Below are 24427 nucleotides of genomic sequence, written 5' to 3' on the forward strand. Positions count from 1 at the left end.
ACTCTAAATTGACTGTAGGTGTGACTGTGAGTGTGAATGGATGTCTGTCTCTATGTGTTGGTCCTGTGATGGACTGGTGACCATCCAGGGTGAACCCTGCCTCTCGCCTGAAGGCTGCTGGGATAGGCTCCAGCCAGAAAATGGATGGATGATAAAAGTCCTTGCAGTCTTGTTTGTCTTTTCGTGTACCCACCGACAGAGGGCGCTGTAAGCTTCCTCATTAACGCTGCAGGGCTGCTGCAGACGTTACAAACCTTCCACAACTCACTTCGGCCACCTGTTATTGTGCTATGGGGAGGGGACACACACGTCTGCTACTGGAAGACTTTTCCATCTCCGTCCACGTCTGAACGGAATTAAACTATTACGAGACGCATGAAGAGATAATTGAAGACTGAAGTGAATACAGGGAGCTGATTGGTCCGTGTGTGTTTGTGTGTGTGTGTGGCTTCATGAAAACTTGAGACCGTCCGAGCACGCGGCTCAACTGTGGTGACACTGTGTTTTATTTTACTGGGGGGAAAACAATGTTTGAATCAGTTTAAAATCACTTCTGCTCGGTGTCGGTGGAGGATGCGGTTGAGTTTGTGACTCAACAGGGACAGAAACACAACTTCGGAGGACGAGCCTCCCTCTGCCTCCCTCACTCATTCATCCATTCCTTCATCCGGATCGAGGCGAGATGCAGCAGCCGGAGAGCCAGCAGACAAGTCAGCAAACAGCCGCAGAAATACTGGATCCTGCAGGTACACCAGCTCGAGTGCTGAGTCCGCCTCTCTGCTTTTATTCAGCGGTGCACCAGAGAGATGGAGATGAGCTGCTGTTGCGTGGAGCTCCTCATCTGCTTCTGTTCAAATGATCCATCCTGGCAGGTCAGGATGTGTACGCAGTCTTAAAAACAAAACAAAATACACGTAAAATCACTTTGTTTGTCAGAAGTTTAAAGCTGAGACTTAGGTGTACTTTACAGGTGTTTATTCCTGTCTAGCTTCCTGTTTATCCACATCTTTTATGTTTTTTCTTCTGTATTCCGTTTTTATGATTTTAGGTCTTATGAAGCACTTTGAATTGGTTTGTTGCTGAATGTTGTACAAAACACCTCATGATGATAACTTGATTGATGTATCACTTTCCATGCAAAGGTGCAGCCCCAAAAAGATGAACGTAAACAAAATAAGATGACAATAAATAAATAAGACAGGCAGGTGTGTGTGTGAGAGAGTGTGTGTGTGTGTGGGGGGGGGGGGATAGAACCATCAGATCAAGTTACGAATGGAGGAAAATACTAAAAACTATTCGGAAAAACATCAATGAGGACACCACAATGGAAAAGATGGCTCCACTGTGCTGTAGTTTACTTTACACCTGGTCAAGGCGTGTATGAGTGCTGAATCAGCATTGCTGAAGCATAACTGGTGATGCTCTTTGTGTCTGCTGTTTTAAAGCGTTGAACACAAATCGGCAGTTTTTCGTCCACGTACGTGCGCTATAACCTCTAAAGTTAACGATAGAAAGTCATTACACATTAGTTAACTGTTAACTAGTGGTTAATTCAGCATTGCTAACTGTTAACCAAGCACTGGCTGACCGTTATTACTGATTGTTATCAGGAGTTCATTAGAAATGCTTGAATGTCTCCTCAGTTCAGTACGTGCGGCGGAGGAAAACAGCTCTGTGGGTGACGGTGGCCCTGCTGGCTCTGGCTCTGGTGGTGTTGGCCGTGGGTTTGATCTCTGCCACTCGCACCGACAACGTTCCCGTCGCTGGTTATTACCCCGGCATCACCGTGAGTGACAGCCACCTCGCCCTCGCAGCCTCCAGGTACGGTTAACGTCTAACAAGATCTGAATCCTCCCTGTTGTCTCTCGTCCTCCAGCTGAGTTTTGGAGCGTTCCTGGGGATCGTTGGGATCCACCTGGTGGAAAACCGCAGGCCCATGGTGAGTGTGGCGATGCTGAATCACATGATCCAATGTCAAGAAAGGTCTGAGCTCAGATCTGGACGGTACCGGGAGTAGCCAGGATCCCTGTAGACCCTCACGCTCACCTCAGCTGTCACAGTTCCATCACATCTCATTAGAATTCTCTCACAGTTCTGCTGCATGCAGGTCAGTAGCTAATAGCTTTCAGGATGTGGTTCTCAAGTTTATTATCGCATACATGATAAAAACACACTGCACCATTAAATTCTTACTCTGTCTCCCTTCACGCAAGTGGAAATAATAAAGAACTAAAATAAAAAGTTTCAATTTTAAGATATTAAGGAGTGCTTAAAAGTAAATTCCTTTCTGCATTGTGATGGGAAAATTTAAAATACTGTACGTTCACGCACATGGTAGTATTGCAGTACATTAAATGCTATAATTCAACACAGTCTCACTGGGGTTTGTGTAATAGTCACACAATGTGATCTGTTTTTATGTACGAGTGTGTTTGTGTGGTATTGTTGTGGTGGACATGGAGTCTCTGGTTCAACACTGTGTCACTACAGGTGCAGATTCATGTCGTTTGGTTTATGATGTGCTTGATCAGGTTGAAGAGAACATTGTGGTTTGAGTTGGAAACGGGACTGGAGTGAGATTCTAGCACTCTTCAGCTGCAGCTGGTGTTCGCGCAGTCAACCTGGTTCTTCCTTCTGTGCTCTTACACGGTGACGTCTGTCAGTCTTCAGCGTTTTCCAATCTACGAAAAACAAGGATTTGTTCCTGGAAAACGGGACGTCTATACCATAAACGTTTCAAGGATTGTGTTGCTGCAAATACACCAAACAGTTTTACAGGAAATTGCTCTATTATGAGCTAGGAGCAAATGCGATTATGTGATGGCGGAGTAATGTGTTCTTGGTCCTGGAGCCCGGGTCAGTGGACGTGACTGGATTTGTGGTCGGGGGAAGTGAATGTGATTGGCTTTGGATTTCGATGACAAGGGGGGGAAAGCGAATTAGTATCGGTCCGGTGCTGACGGGATCTTTTATTTCGGACAGGGACACAGGTGTTACAGCATCAGAGTGCCTCTGTGTGAGAGACGGTTCTAACACGACCATGTCATCCCCTCCACATTGGAGGCACTTTAAAAGCGGAGATCATATCTTCTGAACTCATTAAGAGTCCCATGATGGTCAGTGAATGCTGCTGGACCTGGAGAACGTCTGTTTTGATCATTTAGATTGACGAATACGAAATCAAACAAGAAATATCACTTTGCAAGTGTGTTCCTGTCTCAGTGACCTTGACCTTTGATGTCCAGAGTTTTTCAGGTCATCCCAGTACATGTTTGTACGACATTTGAGGTCATTTCCTCCTGGTGTCAGGATGAGCTCAGAAATCCTCAAACACTTTGATTTGAGCTAAAAACAAACTGTAACCCTTCCAGTTTAGTGCTCATTGACGGTAGCACATTAGCTTACTGCTAAACACACCTGGCTGCCTGATGAATTGTGAAGTCACGGGTGATACAGCTTTGTGGACTTTTGGGTGAAGTATTGTTTTAATGTGTGAAAGCGTGATACTGAGATCCAAGTCCCTTCTTTGATATGTTATTATCAGGTCTAAACAGGCTACGTCCTGATTTCAGGACATTTCGCTGGTTCTGGCTCTTGTAAACGTTTTGTTTTTTTGCTCTCGACTGTTGGATCCCGTGGCAAAGAGAAGCTGAAACTCTCCCTCTATGTCATTTAAGTCCTTAGTATCACATTCACAGTATATGAAACCCAGCATGTGACTTAAGTCCCTGCGAAGACTGAAAGGACACCATTGACACCGAAGCTTCGGACTGAGAGTTCTTCCCCGTGAATATTTTCAGAGCTAAAGAGTTGCTCCATGTTTAATATTTACTATGCGCTCGTGTGGGACGAACTGCAGTAATGAGTTTCACCGTGAGAAATTCACGAGTGGTCCTTTGCGTCTGCAAAATAAGTTGGCAGATCACTTTTTAACCCAATTTGCCAAATTGACGTGAATTTCTATTAAGAAACATGAGGACAAAAGGCAGTGTTTGATTACTGGTACTGCTTTTAAGTACTTCGTGTATTTGTGTATTACTATCATTGTTGCAGACTGATATCTGTGTAGAGTGATGTACTTCTGCTTTGAGTTATTTAAGCATTAACCTCAGCCGCTTTCACCTTGGAACAGCAGTATTGTCTTGGTTAAATAGATTAGAATGCAGTTCATGTCCTCTGTGGCGTCCACGTTCAATGAGTAATTCCCTCTAGAAACGAGATGTTGACAGTCCACTCGCCTGGAACATCTGCTGCTATACCTCTTTATGACAAGTTACACTGCATTTGTACATCATTCCAGAGCTCAGCTTCTCTCTCAGGACACCTTTAGAAAACCTAATATTTTGTTCCTGCAGTCACTTTTAGATATTTTGTGATGATTTTACTGTCCCACATCAGTCCTGATGAATAAGTCGACCGTCCCAGCTCAACAATGGAGATGATTACATGTTGGCTCTACCCGTCTTCATGTCTGTGGTGTAGAGGAGTGTGTGTTGTGAATTTTGCATGCGGTAACCAGAGTGTGTGTATGTGTGTGTGTGTGTGTGTGTGTGTGTGTGTGTGTGTGTGTGTGTGCTTGTGTGTTTGCAGCTCAGAACAGCTTGTCAGTGTACTGTGTATATCCTGTCCACTCAGATACATTTCCTAGTGTGTGTGTGTGTGTGTGTGTGTGTGTATGCAGCTGACAGCTCAAAATGAACCATCATTTCAAGACAAAAAGCTTTTATGTATTTGTCGTGCTTTCTTTCTGTGTGTGTGTGTGAGAGAGAGAGAGGGAGAGAGAGAGAGGGAAAGAGAGAGTGTGTTTTGAGGTATCCTTCATCTTTCAGGGGACATACATCTTTTTCACAGTCACACTCTTGCGACTGAAGCAAGTCTCCCTACGGTAAATCAAGCCTGGGTCAGAACCAGGCGAGTGGTGGTTATCTCTTTGTGCCTCCCTCTCTTCCAGCAGGGCTCCATCCTGCCTTTTAAACTTTAATGATGTGACTGGTTGCTGGTCTACAGTATCTGGTCTACGACGTCACTGTCATGCAGGTGTCTTGTTGTCTCACGGCGCTGAGGCTCGCACTGTAACACGAGAGGAGGCTGGCAGAGCGAGATGGCTCATTAAAGAACAACTACAAGCACCACAATGCCTGGGGACACCTGAGAGCTCTGATGGGTCTGTTACCTCTTTTGCCCCTCTGACCCCAGGTAGCAGCAGCAGGATGGTTGGAGGTGGTTGGTAGCATAGAGAAATCTAACATGAAGCCTATTGATGAGACCAATTACCTCTCATTCATGTGTCTTTTCACTGGCAGACAGTTTAGTGGATTTCACTAAAACTGTGATGGACTAATAAACTGGTACACAACCAGGCAAAGTAGATTGAAAAATCAATAAGTGAAACAAGTAAATACAACAAAAGACAACATGGTTGGATGTTCATGGTTTAAATTAGGGTTGCAGCTGCAGTTAGAGGTTAGCGTAGTGATGCTAACTGCTTTGCTAGGCTAGTATTGAATGAGTCCCTCTGTGGAGAGACACCACTGAACACAGGGATGTAAATGTTTGTTGTTTCAGGAATGTGGGAATACAGTGAGTTAAATCCAGTTTATGGAGCAAAATGTGGGAATCTTTTTTTGTTATAAAAAGTTGACAACAGCAGGATAAGTTGCTGGCAAAAAAGTAATTGTGAGAAGTGAAAGTTGAAAGTGGGACAGGTAGAACTCCACTTTTTTCCCTGACTTTTTTTTCCCAGGTTTTTTCGATGAACCTGCAAAAATCCCCATGGAAGCACAGACAGGGATGAAAACACATCCTCCCTGGTTTCCCTTGTTGATCGAACTTGACTACAATTGTTTTGTTTTCTTTTATTCTCAAGGTGGCAAAATATACTGCAAAACACCAACACGGCGAGATGTGAATGTTGAGTTGAAGTTCTCACAAACAAATAAAACTCGCTCAGCTCAGACTGCATTTTAGTACATCAATAAAAACTTCTGCAAACATAAAAATTCTCCCATGGAGCAAAACCTGGGGGTGTGGAGCGGGAACGGATGCTAACTCAAGTCCATCCAGCCTTTCATAACTGTTTGAAGGGGAAGATGGAAGATGGTACACTCATAAACACAAACGTCAGAAAGACCAAACGTCTTTATGAATCTGATGTGCGTTGAAGGTAAAACACACTTGTGCTCGTCTGGCTGGATAGAGGTTTAGAACACTTAATGACTCATATCACCACGCATGAAGGGACGAGGAAACATGAAACCCCCCATCATATCTCCCCTTCCTGTCGTCTCCTTTAACAGGCTTCAGCACACTGATGCGCTGAGAGAAGTCTTTATGATTAAATGCTTCATGTAGCTTCGTTCCGGAAGACTCCGCCGTCGTTCCTGCCTGTATTTCACACTCCGCCATCCTTTCGGTCACCTTGTGGCTTGAGGAGCAGGGCGGGGAACCTATTAAAGGCTGTATTTTACCCAACGGGCAGCGAGACATGTAGTCCTCCTCCCCGGTGTGTCCAGCTGTGGTCATGATGGGTCACCGGACCACTGAGGGACTTTGCAGCGTTCAGCAACTTTATCCACATGAGCTGATAGGTCATTTAACCTGGTCTTTATTTACTGTATCTCCACGAGGAGACTGCAGCCTCACAGGAATGGTGATAAGGAACATAGAAATGGATAAATGATGCACCTTTCTCTGCGTTTCCCTCTCTGAAACAAGTCTCCCCCACCTGTCTTTAATGTCTGTACAGTATTCGGTTTCTCTCGCTCCCTCAACTGTATCAGAGGAGATTTGGGGCTTTGCGGTGTTTTATGTGCCGGCAGCTGGTGCTAAGGTAATGTGAAGTAATGCACTTGTCAGGCTCTATTGTCTCTGCTGCTGGCCTCATCGCCCACTTGCAGCCCATAAAAGCAGAGTCATTTAAACTGCTAATGAAGTGGAGAGTCTGGGCCAGCGGCAGATAAAAACCCACCCGGGAAACTGCATGTTTTCAGCTGAGCTCTTATTTCCTCTTGCTGGGGGAGCTCACTGAGGAATGTCCTTGTTCTCGTCTACATCTCACCCTGCCTGGCATTGGTCCTCATGTAGAGCCAACCCCTTCCTGTAAGATGCTTAAAAACCAACAGTGTACCTGTTCATCCTGCACCTGGACTGTACAGGTACACATCTGTGATAGCAAACAACATCAAAACACAACCACAATGAAAGCGCCTGGATGAGCCTTGGCGAGCACATACCAGCCGTGTGATGTCAGCAGATCCGGTTCTGCATCAATTCCAAAATCTAACTGATTGTTCTTCAACTTATTGTCTTCAAAAGTTCAACCAAACCCATCTGACACGTTCAGAGTCATCCTGCTATCAGACAAAGCAACGCTGCTCCATCCATTTTCTTCTTATCCTGTTAAGGGTTGGGGGGGGGGGGGGGGGGGCTGGAGCCTATCCCAGCAGCCTTCAGGTGAGAGGCAGGGTTCGCCCTGGACAGGTCACCAGTCCATCACAGGACCAACACATCGAGACAGACAACCATTCACACTCACAGTCACACCTACAGTCAATTTAGAGTATCAATCAGCCTCGTCCCCTCTTGATGTCTTTGGACTGTGGTAGGAAGCTGGAGTACCAGAGAGAACCCACACAGGAACAGGGAGAACATGCAGACTCACACAGAAAGATCCTGTGATGGAGCCAGGACTGGAACCTGGAACCTTCTTGCTGTGAGGCGACAGTGCTGACCACTGCACCACCGTGCTGCCCACCAACGCTGGCACATTTGTTCAATCCTAAAATTCTTTAGTGTTCATTAATAATGGCAGTAAACCTGAGCTGGTGATTGAAATGATGTCTGTGTGTGATTGTGTGATTGGTTCTTTCCTCCACCTGTCGTCTTGGTCAGTAAGTCAGTCTGGTTCTTACCTTCCTCCACACAATGAGACACAGACAATTTTTTGCTAAAAAGTAGAGGAGGTAGCACAGCTCGACCAAGGCGAATGGATCTTCCCCAAAACGTACTGGTTTCTTTCCTGGCTCAAGTTTCACCTCTCCACCAGTTTTTGTGAGATTAGGGCTCTTTTTTTTTCCTTCTTTTTTTTTTTGCATAATCCTGTTTACCAAAAAACAAGTCCTCCTTTGTGGAAGGAAAATAGAGACAATTATCAAGAGTTGAAAATTAATTGATTTCTAATTCAGAGCTGATGGCCAGTGTTTGTGTTCTAAGGTCTAACTCATGAGAAGGTCATTGTCTTTAGGGTGCAATATCAGAAATGAACACACAGAAACAGAAATCTCTCAATTGCTGTATTATTAGGGATTGTGTATAAATGTAAACTACATCACTATTGGTCTCTCTTTTTATTTGGGGAAAAATGATGTTACATCGACTACCACAGCAGATACAGAAGGAGGCAGGAATAATGTGTCAGGTGATGTCAGGCTCAGTCCAGGAGGAGTGATCCCATGCTCAGATAAAGTTAATGGTCAGGCATCTGTGAGCAGCCAGCTGGGTCTGACGTGTGTGTGTGTGTGTGTGTGTGGGGGGGGGGGGGTGAGCATGTGTGAGATATCAGGAAATTACCTTGTTTTACTGTAAAAGCCCTGTGGAGGAGGAGGGTATCATTCAGGGTTTGTGTGAATTCATGGGTGATGACACTGTTATTCTAATTTCCTGTAAAGTAGGAATGATTGGTAAAACGTCAATGTGGATTTCCAAGCCGTGTGTGTGTGTGTGTGTGTGTGTGTGTGTGTGTGTGTGTGTGTGTCAGATTGGGGGAATTAGATTGACCTTGCTGGTACAAAAGGTTGCCTTTTTGTCCTGCATGTTGCTCATAAATTACCCACAAAGCACTTCTTCGCTGCCAGAGCAAGACACCGTACATTTCCTTTATTGTCCTGCAGTCCAGACACTGCAGCTGACCAGTCAGGACACACACAGCAAAGATGATTGCAAGTGTGTATATGAGTGTGTGTGTGTGTGTGTGTGTGTGTGTGTGTTTTGATGGTAAAATATTGATTGTATGTTAAATGAATCTGGCATATAAAATTATTGAGATGAAGTAAGTTGTTTTAAACTGATGTAATGAAGAGAAGTATGTTTGCTGTTCATACGGAGCAGCTAGTTTCAGTAAATTCTTGCTACTCGTGCATATGTGTTGATGGCTCCTCCATCTTTGTTTCAAAATAATTTATCATGAGTCTAACCTTGCTTTTTTCCTTCCTGACACGTCCTCTCTGCCACCTTCCTCCAAGCTCATGGCAGCCATAATCTTCATTAGCATCGGAGTCATCGCATCTTTCTTCTGTGCCATCGTGGATGGGATCATCGCTTCAGAGTTTATTGTAAGTAACACCTGTAGTAGTATTGACACCTCCCCCCCCCCACACACACACACACAAAGTTTGATTGATGTGGAAGTGCAGGCTGACACACAAACAATCGCAGAGGTCAACCTGAAGTAACATTCATCGGTGTGGCGCTGATTAGAAATATGTCCAGAAGGTCAGCACCTCACTTCCAGTTAGAAAAAATTTCCCTGATAACTTGACAACATATGATGCAAAACTCATCATATCAGTTAATAAAGACACAAAATGATCAAAATGATTTACTCGTTGTTTGTGAGGACGAATCCTCACATACTGCCGAACGTCTCCGAAAATTAATGTCATCTTTCTGAGTTTGATTGATTTTTAATGGGTGTCCGTAGCAGAGAGAGTTAACAACTGGACCTCTCAGCTGACTCACTAATATTGATCAATGCTATCAAACCCTTGCAGATATATTTACTTTTCACTCACCGGACAGTAAAATTCATATTTATTGCACCTTCAAAGCTCTGGAACATTGTGTGCAGAAGCTTTTAAGTCATTTGACATAGAACTGCTGTGTTGACAAAGAAGCAGGCAGAATAACACAAAGGAGGAACTCACACACACACACACACACACACACACACACACACACACACACACACACAGAGTTTGCTCTAGAGCTCAGGGGTCTGTCTTTTCTGTCACTCGGATCTTTATGATATACTCAGGACACGAGGCCCCTGCAGGAGGACATGTGTGACTTCTACGCCAGCGGTTCAGGCTACGCTTATGACAGCTACTACACCGAGGTGAGTACCACGCATCAATTCATCACTTACCATAGTTCTGAAGCAGTACTGTAAATCAGCTTCAGATCACGTGATCCTCCTTTGATTTTAGTGGGTAAACTGGGTCAATACTTTGGGTATTCACTTCCAGTCAGGGATCTTCCCTGTAATAAGGTGTGTAGTGACATCTAGTGGTGCAATTATGTCACTGCAGAGATTTGCACACTCACTCATGTCAGGTTATCTGCAAGGAACAGCATCTTAATCCCTCTCCATCACACCACATGAACATAGATAAATACGTGTAGTATAATAATGAATCTATCTTGCTTCTGTGGTAGATTGATACATCTTTTTAGAAGCACTCAATCTCTGCTGCTGCTGCAGGTCACGTGCCGCTCATTCGACAAGGCCTGCAAGCTGAAACTGAGAAGTAACACGTGCTACTGCTGCTACCTGTACAACTGTGAGAGGTGAGACGATCCTACACTCTATTTATAATCTTCCCTCAGAAGGTTCAGCTTCCTTCATTTTGCCATTTTGCTAGTTATCATTAGCACTGACAAGACATTAAAAAAATAGAATCCAATTAATTGCACATTTGTAATAAATCTAATCACATAGATTCATTTTGGAAATGACAGACTTTTATGTGTGAATAAATGAATCGCTGAATGTTAGCGGTTCCAGTCAGATATAACCTGCGGGTCTCCTGACATCACGCCGTCAGCACCAGCGGTGTGCAGCAACTTCTGTTGTCTGCTACCAACATTGTTATATAAGCGTGTGAGTGTGTGTGAAGTGACACATGAGCTCTTCACTAGTTTTTAATTTCCGGCAGACTAGACGCAGCCTCGGTGTCGTGCTGCATGCCATCTCTCCGCTTACAAGTTCTGTCCATTCATGGGCAAAAGAGACAGGCTGTGAATAATTGATTTAATTTTTTTTAATAGAAATGTTTTTTCCCCCTCAAATCAATTAACTGAAAATGAATCTGTTCATGCACCGTCTGGGTGCTTTCAAGATTTAATTGCCTTTTTTTGGGGGGGGGGGCACAGAATGTGACAGACTGTAGGAGCCATAACGATCGCCAGTAATACCGAGTATTTGTGCGTCTGCCTTGGAGCACTGATCCCTGCTCTCTGTGCCTCCTCCAGCACAGAGTACCACACACAGTACTTTGAGTTCACCGGGGTCAGCAGCTGCTGGGACGTGATCCACCTGCACCGTCTGCTCTGGGCCTCGGTGGTGCTTAACGTGATCGGCCTGTTCCTGGGCATCATCACCGCCGCCATCCTCGGAGCGTACAAAGACATGGTGAGAGGTCCACTAAAGTTTCTGAGGGAAACGTTGAGTTAACCACAAGTAGAAGTTTACACATGAACACCTCTGACCACCATAACAAGTGCGAAGAAGCAACATAAAACTTTTTAGTACTGCTTGGCTGACACATTTGGCCCCTGGACGAAGGGTTTTTATATTGTTAAGATGTAAAATAATAGTAGCTTTTCTTTTACTGCCTACATGCCAACACATCAGTGAACACCCCCAACATCTGTTTCTTGCCTGTTTGTGTGTTTTGGAACTGTTTTACAAATGACGACATCCCTCAGTGGAGCTTCATCAGAGTTTATAGATTTGTTACTGCTAGTCATCAAAGTGAATTAAGCTCATCTGCCAGGCTGATCAACAATGAGCCTCGAGAGTCTGCAATGACTCAAATCATTTAATCTTTTTTATCTTTGCAGCATTTCCTGTTTTGTTCTTCTTCTTTACCTTTATCAAACCCTTTTCTCATACGAACATTATTTTTATGCCTTGCAACACATCCAAAAGCACTCAAAAACAGTTTCAAGGGCATGAAAAACTCTCGTTTTCTTTTGTTAATCCTAATGGTCCTGATTTTACGATTACTGCTCCTACAGTACATTACCCAGCAATCACACTTCATTTCCTTTTATTAAATTAACTGTGTGTGTTTCATGTGAAAATGGTTCACATTCACACATCTTATCCAAAGCATTTCAATGTTCCCTGCAGCAAAAGCCGTCTCCTCCGATGGCCGCCAGCCCCGCGCCACCACCCCACATCCTGTACAACCCGACCCAGCACATGCTCACCTACGCTGGCTTCTGTCCGTCGAGCCAGAACCTGCCGGCCTACCCCAACTATCCCGTAGCCATGCAGGTGGGCCCACACGTGCAGGAACGCCGAGCTAAATGCAGACACCGACGACGACAGCGAGGCAGGATTCTGATCCAAAAGCAGCTTAATGGAATTCAGCCCTTGTTACTTTTACCATTTGCAACTGTGCTTCTCCTACTGTAAAGATTTAATAGTAATATGAAAATAGCACTATAAAAATCATAAAACATAAAATCTCTTTGACAACAAACAGACTGAGAGCCGCTGATAATGTCAATAAAAACCCACACCTAAAATGGCCTTCATCAAAGTAGGCTAAAAACAGGGAATTGATTCATAAATCAGAGTTATAGTTCAACACCAAACTCACAGGACTGATAATCGACCCCAGGTTACATACGTACATTTTTACCTTTGTAGAAGTGTTAAAGAAAAGTGAAAATAATGTGAATATGTCTATGATGGCACAACAGTAACAATGTGAGTGTTTTTATTATGGTGAGAATCTGTAACATCTACCATGGCGATGGTGAAAAAACGATATATAAATGACATCATCAAACATACATGAGACGTTGCACTTTATCAGTCATCTGAAATCAGCTGTTGCTATGCCAACAGTTATCCAGCACTTGTTCTGAAATTGCTGAAATAGATCCACATTATTGGATTCATTTATATTTAGTACATTCATGTCCTGTGGGATATCTAATGATTCGAGTGATGCTTTAGCGCCACCTACAGATCAAATCTGTGCTTTGTGTGAAACAGAACAGCCTCTATCAATTCCATTAAATTTTGCAAATCCATGTTCCCTTGGGTATGTATTTTAATAATTATCATAAGTTAGCATGCCAGCAATGCTGAGCTAACATTTTCACTACATTGTGATGTATCTTCTCGATTGTTGTGGTTATTGCAGCAACAGAAGCAAACCTTCCTCTCGGTTTCTGACAGTTACAACCACACCTCACCTAAAACTAATGGCAGACGGCCTCTCAAACCCACCTCCCACACCTTCCTCCTCTCCTGCAGCACAACAGCAGCTTCCAGACGCCTGCTACGCCCCAGCTGATCCCTGAGGGAGGTCCCTCCTCCACCTCCTGCCCCTCTGAGGAGAACCAGAGCCAGCAGCCCTCTCAGGCCTCCAGCCAGCTACAGCCTCAGGGAGGTACCCAAGAACCAGGAGGCTACATGCTGACCCCAAACGCTCCGGTCCTCTATAACACCTCCTACGGCCCCTTTGAGAAACCTCCTCCATACGCCTGCTGAGCATCGCCTCCACACTCGGACCACCAAGGAGATCAACGTCTCCACCTGGTCGGACAGGTGGCAGCACCGGACATCTGATGGATGAGCAGAGCTGCTGGATAGATGCTGAGGTAGACGTGCTGCTCTGAGGAGACCCACACAGGTTTAGAGTTGTTGATGTGTGTTTATAGAGGTCTGATTGTCTAAGTGTATTCATTAAGCTTCAAACTGGCCTTTAGACGCTTACATTAGTGTATACCAGTACACTTGACTGTGATCCATTAGACGTTTCTATGGTAACCTGTGTAGACTACTACTGCACATTCAACACAAGGGCTTTCTTTAAACTGTGTATGTGAGTAACCATCCCTAATGTTATTGTTTGTGTGAATCATTTAATATGCACTTTAAGGTCAATACGTTGTGTATATAATATTGATGATGCATGTTAACTGCAGCTGCTCCAGGCTCATGCAGTGTTAGTACAGAGGAAAGTCGCAGACAACGTGGAGTTAAGGGCTTTCATAAAATGTTACATTTAAAAGTTTCACAAGTAGTACTTGTATTAACTGTACTAAGTGTTTCCACTGTGTTGTTTCACTTTAATATTAGGCTATGATGTGTAACTTTTGAAACTGGAAATATCCCAATGTTCTCCTTCTAAATAAAATGTCGACTTCATAAACAATAAGACACTCCTGCTCAGGGTTACAGCTAGTCAGACTTGCTGGTTTATATCTTTGAACTTCAAGTTGCCTTTTTGGTACAAGAAGTCACTTCTAATAATCAAAAAGCAAACAAACAGAGGGGTTTTTTTTTCTGAAAACACAATTTTACTCTATCATGTTCATACAACTGCTTTTATTTTTGCTTTTAAATAGGATTTCCATTGTTGAAGGAAGTTAAAACCTAAAAGGCAAAGACTTCTCTCAGCATTGTACACATACTGGCAGTTAAAAGTGAAAAATAAAAACTAAAGAAGTTCAATATACAACACATGATTAAAAAAAAACAACAATAACACGTTGAGCTCTATCTTCTGGCATTCATTCATCAGAAAACTAGAAAAATGATACCACACAGAAGGAAGTAAAATAATACTGGAGCCCTTTATAAATCAATCACATTGCTCCTCTGACATTCTGGGTTTGTTTTGTTTTTTTAACTGTAATTTGATTTAATCAGCACCCATAAAGTTAAAATTAAAACCCCTGTAAAACGTACTTTGATTCCTGGCTGTTGCTGTGAATCCCCCTTTGAGGATGAGAAACATGAATTCCTCCCTTTTTTTTAATGAAGCAGATGAATGTGTTTGTTTTGTGTCGATAACCTCAGTGAGCATAAGGTAGTGTTTGTTTTATGTCTTCTACAAAGCATTGTACAGTCTCATTATTTACATCTTCAGTATTTTACAGCGCACTCGTTCCTCTCAGTAGCTTGTGTGGTGCGATTGATGCAGTGCTCTTTCTCTCCTGGTTAAGAGGACGTCCCTCTTCTTTCCCTGTGCTTCTGATTAATGGATCGTCCTCAGGTTGGTTTGCGGCAGGTTTACGGAGTGACTGAGGAAAAGGACGGGGCCTTTGTGATGCGTGTCAGTGACTGACGTGAACTGGGATCCAGAGTTTCAGTTCTTTAAAAGACTTTCTCTCCACAATTCTCAGGTGGACAGAAACAGACATTTCATTAAGAGAAGGGTTGGCTTTGATTCAGCGATACAGCACTGCACCTTTGTGAAATGAGTCACCAGTTTGGAAGGAAGCTGTCGTGAAGTTTGTTCTTAGTAGGCACATGGTTGATTTTTAAGGTTGCAGGCAGACATGGAGTGCTGCTTTTAGAGAATGGCTTCACGTGGCAGTCCACATCTACCTGCAACCATGTGCAAGGTTTTCCACTGGACACAAAGATGTCGCTCACACTGAATTCTGCCCTCACTGCTACAACTCTGAATGAAGTGAAGGACTCAGCATATCAAGGGCAAGATAATCCATGACATTTTCTCTGAGTGGAATAGCTCAGCCTTTTCTTTCATTTTAAATAGGATCCAAATTTAAAATTAGACAAAAGCACTTGACTATTTCAAGCATGTGAGTCTGAGGTGGACTGGATACACGCATCACAACCATGGCGCAGCGAGAGCCTACAAGGTTCAGGACAGATCGAAGCACGGATTCCAGGCGTTGTAGACCAGCTGTTAGATCTAGATAAGGCCTGGAGGGTTCTTGTGGGCTGACAAGGCTGTGATACATGAGCAGTTTTTGAGGCAATGTTGTACAGTGTTTAGTCTTCCCTCGTCTCCAGCCTAGTGAAGGGGATGTTGCTTATTGGATAACTAATTTACTGAGAATACTGTGAAAGTCCCTGCAGTGGCCTCTAGGCAGCTGCAGCAGCAGCGTCACAGTGCAGCTCCAGCGCCATCACAATACCCGCTCTAGTTTGTAAGTCTTTACATTCCAATCTAATCATCTCCCCTCTACCCAAGGCCCGATTTTAGAAATGTCCTGCGAAACCGTCCCCATTGCCTCAATCAACTGCTTATGGGTTTTTTTTGGCAGAGTGAGGCGCAGGTCACTGGCGAGAATCCAGCAGGGGGCAGGAGTGCGAGCGAATGTCGTTGTGTTTGTGGACAGCCTGGTCCAAGTCCAGAGGCTGGCCGTTAACACTGACCTCCATACAGCCGCTGTAGGGCGCCGACACCGGCGAGGACACCAGAGAGACATCTGAGGGAGGAAATGACAACATGTAATACAAACAGTACTGAAGTGACAACTGTATGATTTCACACATTCACTCAGCAAACTTGAATCAACACTTGGCTCTATTACAGCGTGTGGAGACACTGGAGGACTCCTGAGGGTTAACCAAAGTGAAAAAGTCATAGATCAATCACTACAAACCAGGAGTTTCCTATTGTTCACAGTGACTGAGCAAATGGAACAGTGATGTTGGACACACAGGAGGTGTGAATCCATGTATAGATGTCTTGTGCACTGACCAGGGAGGGCTCCTATAAAGGTGCTGGACTGAGCCAGGAGGTCAATCTCCGCATCTACACTGCGTCCAGGCCGGCCGTCCACCAGCAGCTGGGTTTGATTGCCTGAGATCGTCACCTGGATTTCATGAATCTCACCATCACACAGGGGTGCTGGAGAGCTGGCGATGATGACATCACCTACTGACACCAGAACAAACTGAAGACACACAGAAGGTTCTTTTTCAGATCCAAATAAAACATCTGGAGACGATTTCACACGTACAGGCTGAGCTTTCATGTACTCACGTCTCTCCACTCGTCAGTGCTGGGATTATAGTCAGCCAGAGCAATGGAGAGAGGGACCCGGTCTTCATTAACGAGTGCAAACAGCACTCCAATAGCAATAGTAGGACGCAGGGTCAACAGGACACTCAAGTTCTTGGATTCTGACATAAGAGGAACAAGAGGAGAGAACAGCAGGTCATGAACTTTGTCAAGAAACAAAAATGAGACAAAATGTTGACAACAGTGTGGAAGAAAACACTAGCCAGCTCTCACAAACTAAACATTTACAAAATACTTCAGGCATCAGGCGAAGTTATGCAAGACCTGGATATACTATCCTTAACACACACACACACACACACACACACACACACACACACACACACACACACACACACACACACACACACACACACACCATAGCTGATGTTGAAAAGAGCGAAGCCTGTTCCAGGGTAATACGCTCCAGGGTCCTCAGAACTGAAACACTGCATGTTGTCATTAGAGCGAATGGTTTCTTGGATGGATCCATCCTCTCCTGTCAGCCAGCGCCACTCCTTCATACAGCCGTCCAGACGAGGGTTCACCTGAAAACAGCAGCAGCAGATGAGGGATGCACACATCACCTCTTGTCATAAACACAAATGCACACATTCAAAAGCCTACCTGGTTGACCAGGCCGTCCTCTTTAAAAGGGACTCCTCCTACAGTGAGGTTGAGCTCATGCATGCCCTTCTTCAGCGTGAACAGATCTCCATTCACTGCAATCTTCATGACAGCCTCCCTGTCAATCTTAATCACGAGACTCCGCCCCTGTTCCTCCACAGAAATCTGGTAACAAGAATATTGAGATGAAGGTTTCAGTCAGAGTGAAATGTCATAAGTAGTAACTGTGCAGCTGACAGCAGATCACCACCAACCTTCCTCCACTGGCCATCATTGACCACGGGTCCGCTGCTGGTCACCCTGCTGACTGTGCCATACTTCAGCTGCAACTCCAGCTTCCCATGATGCATTGCAAGGACAATCCATGAGCTGTTCAGATGACCTCCAGCAAAGAAGATCACCCCCTCAGGATCATAGGTACGGAAATCAAACTCTGCTGAAAAACTAGAAAGGAGAGAAAAGTGATGAGATGAAGAGGGGTGTGTGTGTGCTAAAACAAATTAAAAAACATTAAAGGACAAGGTAAAGAAAAAGAGAAGCAATGTAGAAACAGAAAATTCCATTTTGTTGCTTATCATTTTTATCTACTTGGAGATTAAGTATTATTTTCATTGCTGCTAATAATAGAAACTATTTTTAGGATTTGGTGATAAAACATAACATTTGACCATGTTTGGTTACAATAACACACAAGCCCTTCAGAGATCTGACCACTTCACTCTCAGAGACAGATTTACAACCCCCTGAGTCTCTATATTGAAGTTACTCTTCTAAAAGAAAATGGAAATATAAACAAGACTTGAAGGTTAATCAACATTTTCAAAATGTCTCTTTACATGGATGTTGAGCATCCAACAACAAGTGACTGCTGATTGTCTCACCCAGTGTGAATCCTCCTGCGGAAGCGCAGCCTCACCACTGGCACGCCACTGAACATGCGACCCAGATAGAGAGACCGAGAGTTCCTCTTCAGCGACGGTGACATGCAGGCAGTTATTGACTGGAGGAACATTAACATGGACGTGAGAACTGTTCAAGCTTGTCTCCTTCAAAACATCTGAAACAGGTGGATGATACAACGATAATGATAATCTTCGCCACATTTAATGTATTTCACCTTACAGCTCCTGAGGTCCTGGCCCAGCTTCAGGCCCTGACGACCATCACAGAAACAGCGGAAACTCCCGGGAGTATTCAGGCACTCCTGTGCGCACACACCTGCCTCACACTCATCCACATCTGAGAAGTGAGAGAGTAGGTTATAACTAGAGTGTGAAGGGTTATAGTCAAGTGGAGCGCTCAAGACATCATCCCAACCCCTGTTTTTTCCCCTCCAGAAAATAAACTCTCAAAGGATCTAAAAAAACATCACTAGCAGGAGAAGAAGAAATGTCTTTCCTGTCAACATATCGAGGAATGCAAACAGCACTTGAGTCAAGTGATATGTGACGTCTGTCCAGTGCACATATATAACCTTACATGGCCATGACCACGGCGGCAGAGTAAACGCTGATTCTCCAAGGAGGAACAACAAGGTTATGAAAAGTCTGGTTTCCACAAAAGAGACAAACAGGCCACATGACTGAATAATGACGTTTTCTATCTGAATTCTTTCTCTTCGCTGCCAATATATTGTGGTTATATTATCTGATCATGTTATTAAAAGACTGGAATTTTTGGCCTGATCACCAGAGAACTGTTCATGCGACCTGATGACTTTTGTTTTTTGGAAAACCCTGAATTGGATGATCAAACAGAATCGACAGTAATATCAAATCCTCAAATTCTGAAGTATTTACTGAGGATGCACAAAATAAATAAATTAAATACAGTAATTCAAGAGTTTCCTGTTTTTTAGTTTTTTTCACAGAGTCTAATCTAAATATATATTAAATAAGTGTCAAGTATCTCGCCCAATGTCAGCTGGGATAGGCTAAAAAAAAAAAAAACAGTAGCCCAAAAGCTTACTTTTTTTTTTCCGTTTTCCTTAATAAAGTGATAAATTCTAGTAAACCCAGCTGTTAAGATGAGACTAACATCTGAATACTGTCTTGTTAAAAACATATCAATCCACCCCACGATTAGAGACACTTTCTGATGACGGATACCAGACTTCAGAGTGACCAACTGTCACATCTGGTGAATAAAGAAGTATCGTGAGCAGGTGGTTGATGCCTCTCACTGGGGGTCACACCGGGTCAGAATAGAATATGTTGAGCTCTTCAGTGCATTTAACAGCAGGGCAGATGACGGTCACTGTGTTGTCGGGCCACTGCCTTTCTAAAGCCAAATAGACTTGGCTGACACAAACTTGCTCGCTAACTCTGACCAAATGTATACTACTACTGACTGCAAAACTACTACTGTATAGTACTACTGACTTCGGTTTTCATCTCTGTGAGGGACTGTCCACCTCTGGCATGGAGACAAACTGGACAATAGTGACAGTGACCTGTTCCCCACGATAGAATTTCTCTCAAAGTTCTTCCACAGCCTCAGAACACAGCTGCATCAGTCCTGTTGACATTCTGTGTGTGTGTGTGTGTGTTCGCACGTGCGCATAGACTTACCAACGCAGCTCTTGGTTTCATTGTCATAGACATAGCCGATGTCACACAGACAGTCATAGCTTCCCTCCGTATTCTCGCATCTAGCTGTTCCACACACACCCGGGTCTTCACACTCATCCACATCTTAGAGAGACAAAATGTGGCCAGTTAGGAAAGTTAATGTCTGGTGAGCACTCAGCAGTGCCAGCGTTTCATGATCAGGAGGAGCTCGGAGAAAACCCGTCAGCTGGAAGGATGAGATGTGAGGAGGATGTTTACTAAAAACTGCACCAGGAACAATCCCTTCTTGTTTTTGATGCTGACCATATTCATCACTGCCATTACTTTTCAGACACCTTGTCCCTCTTAGACAGGAAAACAACTTTTGCAATAATTAAAAGCCAACTAATCCAAAAGAATTTCTACATTTTTCATTATTTTTTACTTTCACTGTTGTGTCACTGTTGTGTCTTTGTGACTTCCACCAGCTACATGTAACTAGCTTGAAACTAATGGCACCAAATGGCCTCCAACTACTCAAAACAGACTAATTGATGGAAAATGTCTATTTACAAAGCACCTGGGAGGTTATGGTCTTTACAGTTTTTAGATTGAATCAAAGTGTTTGGGATAACTAAATATATAGCTGGATAAAGAGGAAAAATCTTACCACTTTGTAAACAGACGCTTTTGGACAGTTTGGCTGTTGTTAAAAGTTGGTGGCCATTTGGCTTCATTAGCTCTAAGCTGAATATACAGTACATGTCTGGCTCATTCTGTGTTCTTGAGTCACAGAGATGCGATACATCAATGAGAAAAATGACCTCAAGACACCAACATCTGAGTATTTGGTGGGCAAAATGCCCTTTATGTGTAAAGTGCTGTTCCCCAAAAGCAGCTTTGTATTTAGATATCTGTACTTCGACGAATTCAGTATCTTTGTTCCATCACTTTAATGAAGCAACATCCCACTTAGTTATTTATGTCTGAGACACGACTCTAAACCATCAAAAGAAAAGTGGGTTTCAAGTCGACTTCATGATTTTTGCCTATTTCTGATAAATTCATGACGTGGTTTTAAACAATTTTGGTCCCTCTCAGCTGGGGGCACTTGTTAACAGTGAAGCATTCAAAAAGCAAAAGTTGGTACTATGCGCTTAAGTGCTGTTTAGGTTTAGTTTCCTTTTAGGACTTTTAGATGAAATGAAAACTGAAAGAACCAAACTCTGGAAAATGATTGCTATGGGGCATCAACCTCAAATGAGACTCCACATGGTTGTTGCAGATTGCCTACAACTAAGTGCCCATGTGCACAGTGGAAACGTGGCGTGAAGTAGATTTGAAATGTTAAAATGCTGACGTGTTTTTGCAGCGAGTGCAAAGACTTCACACATTTGATCTCATGCATCAGTGTCTTCTTGCTTACCATTACACATGTGGCGTCTGACCAACATGTAGCCTTGGTGACAGGAGCAGCGGTAACTGCCCATAGTGTTGTTGCACTCGTGGTCACACCCTCCGTTCCTCTTGCTGCACTCGTCAACATCTGCAAACGGGAGGGTGGCAAAGTCCACGTGAACACAGGAAAAACATCATCATAGGCTGTGTACAGTGTATGACTGTTCAGACTCAGAATCTCTTACTCGCATTCATCTCTATTCAAGGTTTAAGGAGGTAATTGTCACTTTGACATAATTAGTAACATTTGTACTGTATTAAAAGAAATAACTGACATACTATGTCATCATGTTGGAGCTCAGTGTTTGCGAGCTGGGTTGTCAAGTGGAAAAGGCTCCAACCAAGTCAAAATGAATCTGCTTGATTTCCCTTCACAGTAAGGTGGCAGCATGAGTCAGTGGAAATGTGTGGAATGGTTACCGTTTCCCCCTCCCTCACACACACTGTGTGTGTATAAATTATGAGAGCTTTCCAGTTCCTGCCAAGACACTTTTGGTTATATTTCCACATCTAAAAGTGGTGCCCATGGTTGAACATCCACCGGATTTATGGGACATCAAACCTTTCCCTCACACAGTTACTAACTACAAGCTTTGACCTCCACAGAGTCCTGATGTGGACTCAGTGACCGTCATTCATCTGGCTCTGCATTTGGAGGGAGGGAAAGTGGGTGTGGTTTATACTGGCAGTCACGTTTAATCAAGATTCAACACATGCATTTTATAATAGATTTTAAATTAATACTTTTTTAGTAGTCTGATTATTTATGTTTACACTGGTTTTATCATTGCTGTTGATCGTATTATTGATGTTAATCCGAATGTTCTTACTTGTCTTGATGTATTTCTATGAGGCACTTAAGTTCCTTATGCAGAACAAGATGTAAATCTGCCCCAATCAGATGACTTTTTCTTTTCCACCATCACACATTCAAATGGGGGCACTGATAGATTTGGTTTTGCGTTGGAAACAAAAAAAAACATTTATAATAGAAATGATTTAGTTTCCTCCATCTTTTAAAATGGAAGTCATGCAGAAGTGAGCATGCTAAAGCTGATTTCTGTAAAAGTTGCAGGGGCGTGAAATATATCCAGCTTCACATGACGCCGCCTCTTCCTCCTCCCATTAGCTTTGCATGTATGTACATTTCTCCTGTGCATAAACTCAACCAAAACCACAATGTGAGAGTTTCTCCAAGTGACCTTCAGGAACAGTCAACTCTCAGCCCACCGGCTGCTGACTCAACAATGGGGTGAGTGCAGAACATATTGATCACTTTTAAATGACATGAGGACAAAGAAATGACGAGTTTTGTTTACATTCAAATGTTGCAAACAGAATGGATATTTTATCTTGTTGCCATCAACAATACTTGGGACAGACAATCAGGTACTGGAACTGAACCACAAAAGAATATAATTTTCTCCTTTTGTACGATCCTTAAGTGCAATCGCATTAATAGTTGATTTTATAAGGTATATTAATAACAGCAACAGTAACTGTGCAATAGAGTGTAAAGTGATGAGAAACAGAGATTGTAAAAATGTCCTGAATGACTCATGAAAGGGAAGGAAGGAAGGCCAGACCAGTGGAGAGCCAGCTGGCAGAGCCAAGGTCGCAGAGAAGACAAACTTGAGACTGAATGACAACATAAAAACATTTGAACTCGAACACAGTGTTAAGTTTTTAACTACAACTCCTCCATGATGATGATGATGACAACAGTACCTTTCTCACACCTCGCGCCTGCCCAACCCGTGAAACAGTGACAGAGGAAGTCGCCTTTCTTGTCCTCACAGCGCACCGTACCTCTGTCATTACAGGGAGAGGGAGAGCACTGGTCTGGAATATCTGATAGTGAGACAGAAAGAAGTGATGTTACTGCTTTCAACATGTGAGTGTGCACTGTGACAATGAGTGTAACTAAATAGTGACACCTCGGGGAGGAAGGTCATCTATGATTTTCTGCCTCTGAGGACTTCAATATAAATAGCCTGATGCTGGCTCAGCTCTTCTCAGTCCTTCCTAGTAAACCAGCCCTCTCTCTGATATGTTCATCTGGGTTTGTTCCCTTTTCTCCAAAACATTTCACTCTTTCACCCATGGAAGTCAACACATGCGTGAATCTTTTTTCTCCTCATATAGTTTCCTTTTCTTTGCAGGCAAGTTTCTCTGCTCAACAAGTCTGGGCATGTTAGCTCAGAGAGTGAAGAGGACAGAGTCTGGAGAAAATAATCAGCAGCAGGAGAGACACACACACACATGCACACACACAAAATACACAAGTCAGGCTAGTCTTAACCAGACAGATGTTGGTGCATGCTGGATCCTAACATCAGTGTTACTGTTTGTCTGTTGACAGCAGAACATGAGTCACTCATACACAGTTAGCCCTCACTGAGCACTTTAAATAGCAGCTATTCTAAAGATCAAAAATTAAGTCCCTGTCAATGCAGATACGGCAAAATAGACCAATGCAGACTCAACATGGAGGGTTTCATACAGTCCAACACCGATTGGTGGGCATTGATTTGTTTATTACAGGAGCACGATCGCCTTCTATTCATCTGTGTCTGATATCTGCTTATGGATGAGTTTGTCATATTAGTGTTTATATATATTTGTTGAACCATTAGTCTTCCCTATTTATATAGTACAGCAAAATTTGATATAGTAACAACAAAGTTGAGACTTGATGTTGAATAGCATGTAGATGGTTTAGGTCATAGAAACGGAGCTTAGATTATTCATTTCCTAAACTTTAGGAAATGAATAATCTAAGCTCCGTTTCTACAGTTAAGAAACCCTGCTAACATTAGAAAAGGAACAAGCAGGTTCAATGTGTCCTCACTCATCCAAAGGAGAAGGGGCAGGAATAAATAAGCCGATGCTTCTTCCTACTCCTTTTCAAACATACAAAGTATCAACTTAAGTGTGATTTTATATCATTCACGTGTTTGAAATAAAGCCTTCATTCATTCATTCATTCATTCATTCATCGGGTAGTAGACA

The 24427-nt window shown here is 43.3% G+C and overlaps 2 protein-coding genes and 1 long non-coding RNA gene across 3 annotated transcripts in view; 1 reads left to right on the forward strand and 2 right to left on the reverse strand.

Annotated features, from left to right (window-relative positions):
- On the forward strand, positions 1 to 14639 carry tmem255b (transmembrane protein 255B). The gene is made up of 9 exons (XM_086181105.1): positions 1 to 746; positions 1644 to 1786; positions 1877 to 1939; positions 9240 to 9329; positions 10031 to 10111; positions 10478 to 10563; positions 11248 to 11407; positions 12131 to 12277; positions 13271 to 14639. The coding sequence occupies exons 1-9, from the start codon at positions 683 to 685 to the stop codon at positions 13505 to 13507; spliced, it is 1071 nt and encodes a 356-aa protein (XP_086037231.1). The 5' UTR covers positions 1 to 682; the 3' UTR covers positions 13508 to 14639.
- LOC147269213 (uncharacterized) lies at positions 498 to 2099 on the reverse strand. The gene is made up of 3 exons (XR_015109575.1): positions 2009 to 2099; positions 1775 to 1915; positions 498 to 891 (listed from the first exon to the last, which is right to left on the reverse strand). It is a non-coding gene; the product is annotated as an uncharacterized LOC147269213 (long non-coding RNA).
- The window catches only part of gas6 (growth arrest-specific 6), a 15301-nt gene continuing 5201 nt past the window's right edge, over positions 14328 to 24427 (reverse strand). The window contains exons 5-15 of the mRNA XM_086181100.1: positions 23144 to 23266; positions 21384 to 21503; positions 19979 to 20101; positions 18526 to 18647; positions 18290 to 18408; positions 17663 to 17852; positions 17409 to 17573; positions 17161 to 17329; positions 16764 to 16903; positions 16479 to 16674; positions 14328 to 16203 (exon numbers count right to left, since the gene is read on the reverse strand). Coding sequence (XP_086037226.1) covers positions 16052 to 16203; positions 16479 to 16674; positions 16764 to 16903; positions 17161 to 17329; positions 17409 to 17573; positions 17663 to 17852; positions 18290 to 18408; positions 18526 to 18647; positions 19979 to 20101; positions 21384 to 21503; positions 23144 to 23266 — 1619 coding nt within the window. The 3' untranslated portion in view covers positions 14328 to 16051. The remainder of the gene's footprint in view (positions 16204 to 16478; positions 16675 to 16763; positions 16904 to 17160; positions 17330 to 17408; positions 17574 to 17662; positions 17853 to 18289; positions 18409 to 18525; positions 18648 to 19978; positions 20102 to 21383; positions 21504 to 23143; positions 23267 to 24427) is intronic.

This window comes from Aulostomus chinensis, chromosome 2 (assembly GCF_037954235.1).
Source record: "Aulostomus chinensis isolate RoL2024-O1b breed Wild chromosome 2, RoL_Achi_v1.0, whole genome shotgun sequence".
NCBI classification, from domain to species: Eukaryota; Metazoa; Chordata; class Actinopteri; order Syngnathiformes; family Aulostomidae; genus Aulostomus; species Aulostomus chinensis.

Excerpts from the sequence above, each read along its gene's own strand:
- tmem255b (XM_086181105.1), top strand. The coding sequence starts at position 683 with ATGCAGCAGCCGGAGAGCCAGCAGACAAGTCAGCAAACAGCCGCAGAA. Across the intron at positions 1,940-9,239 it reads TGGAAAACCGCAGGCCCATG|CTCATGGCAGCCATAATCTT; the intron begins GTGAGTGTGGCG and ends CCTTCCTCCAAG. Across the intron at positions 11,408-12,130 it reads TCGGAGCGTACAAAGACATG|CAAAAGCCGTCTCCTCCGAT; the intron begins GTGAGAGGTCCA and ends TGTTCCCTGCAG.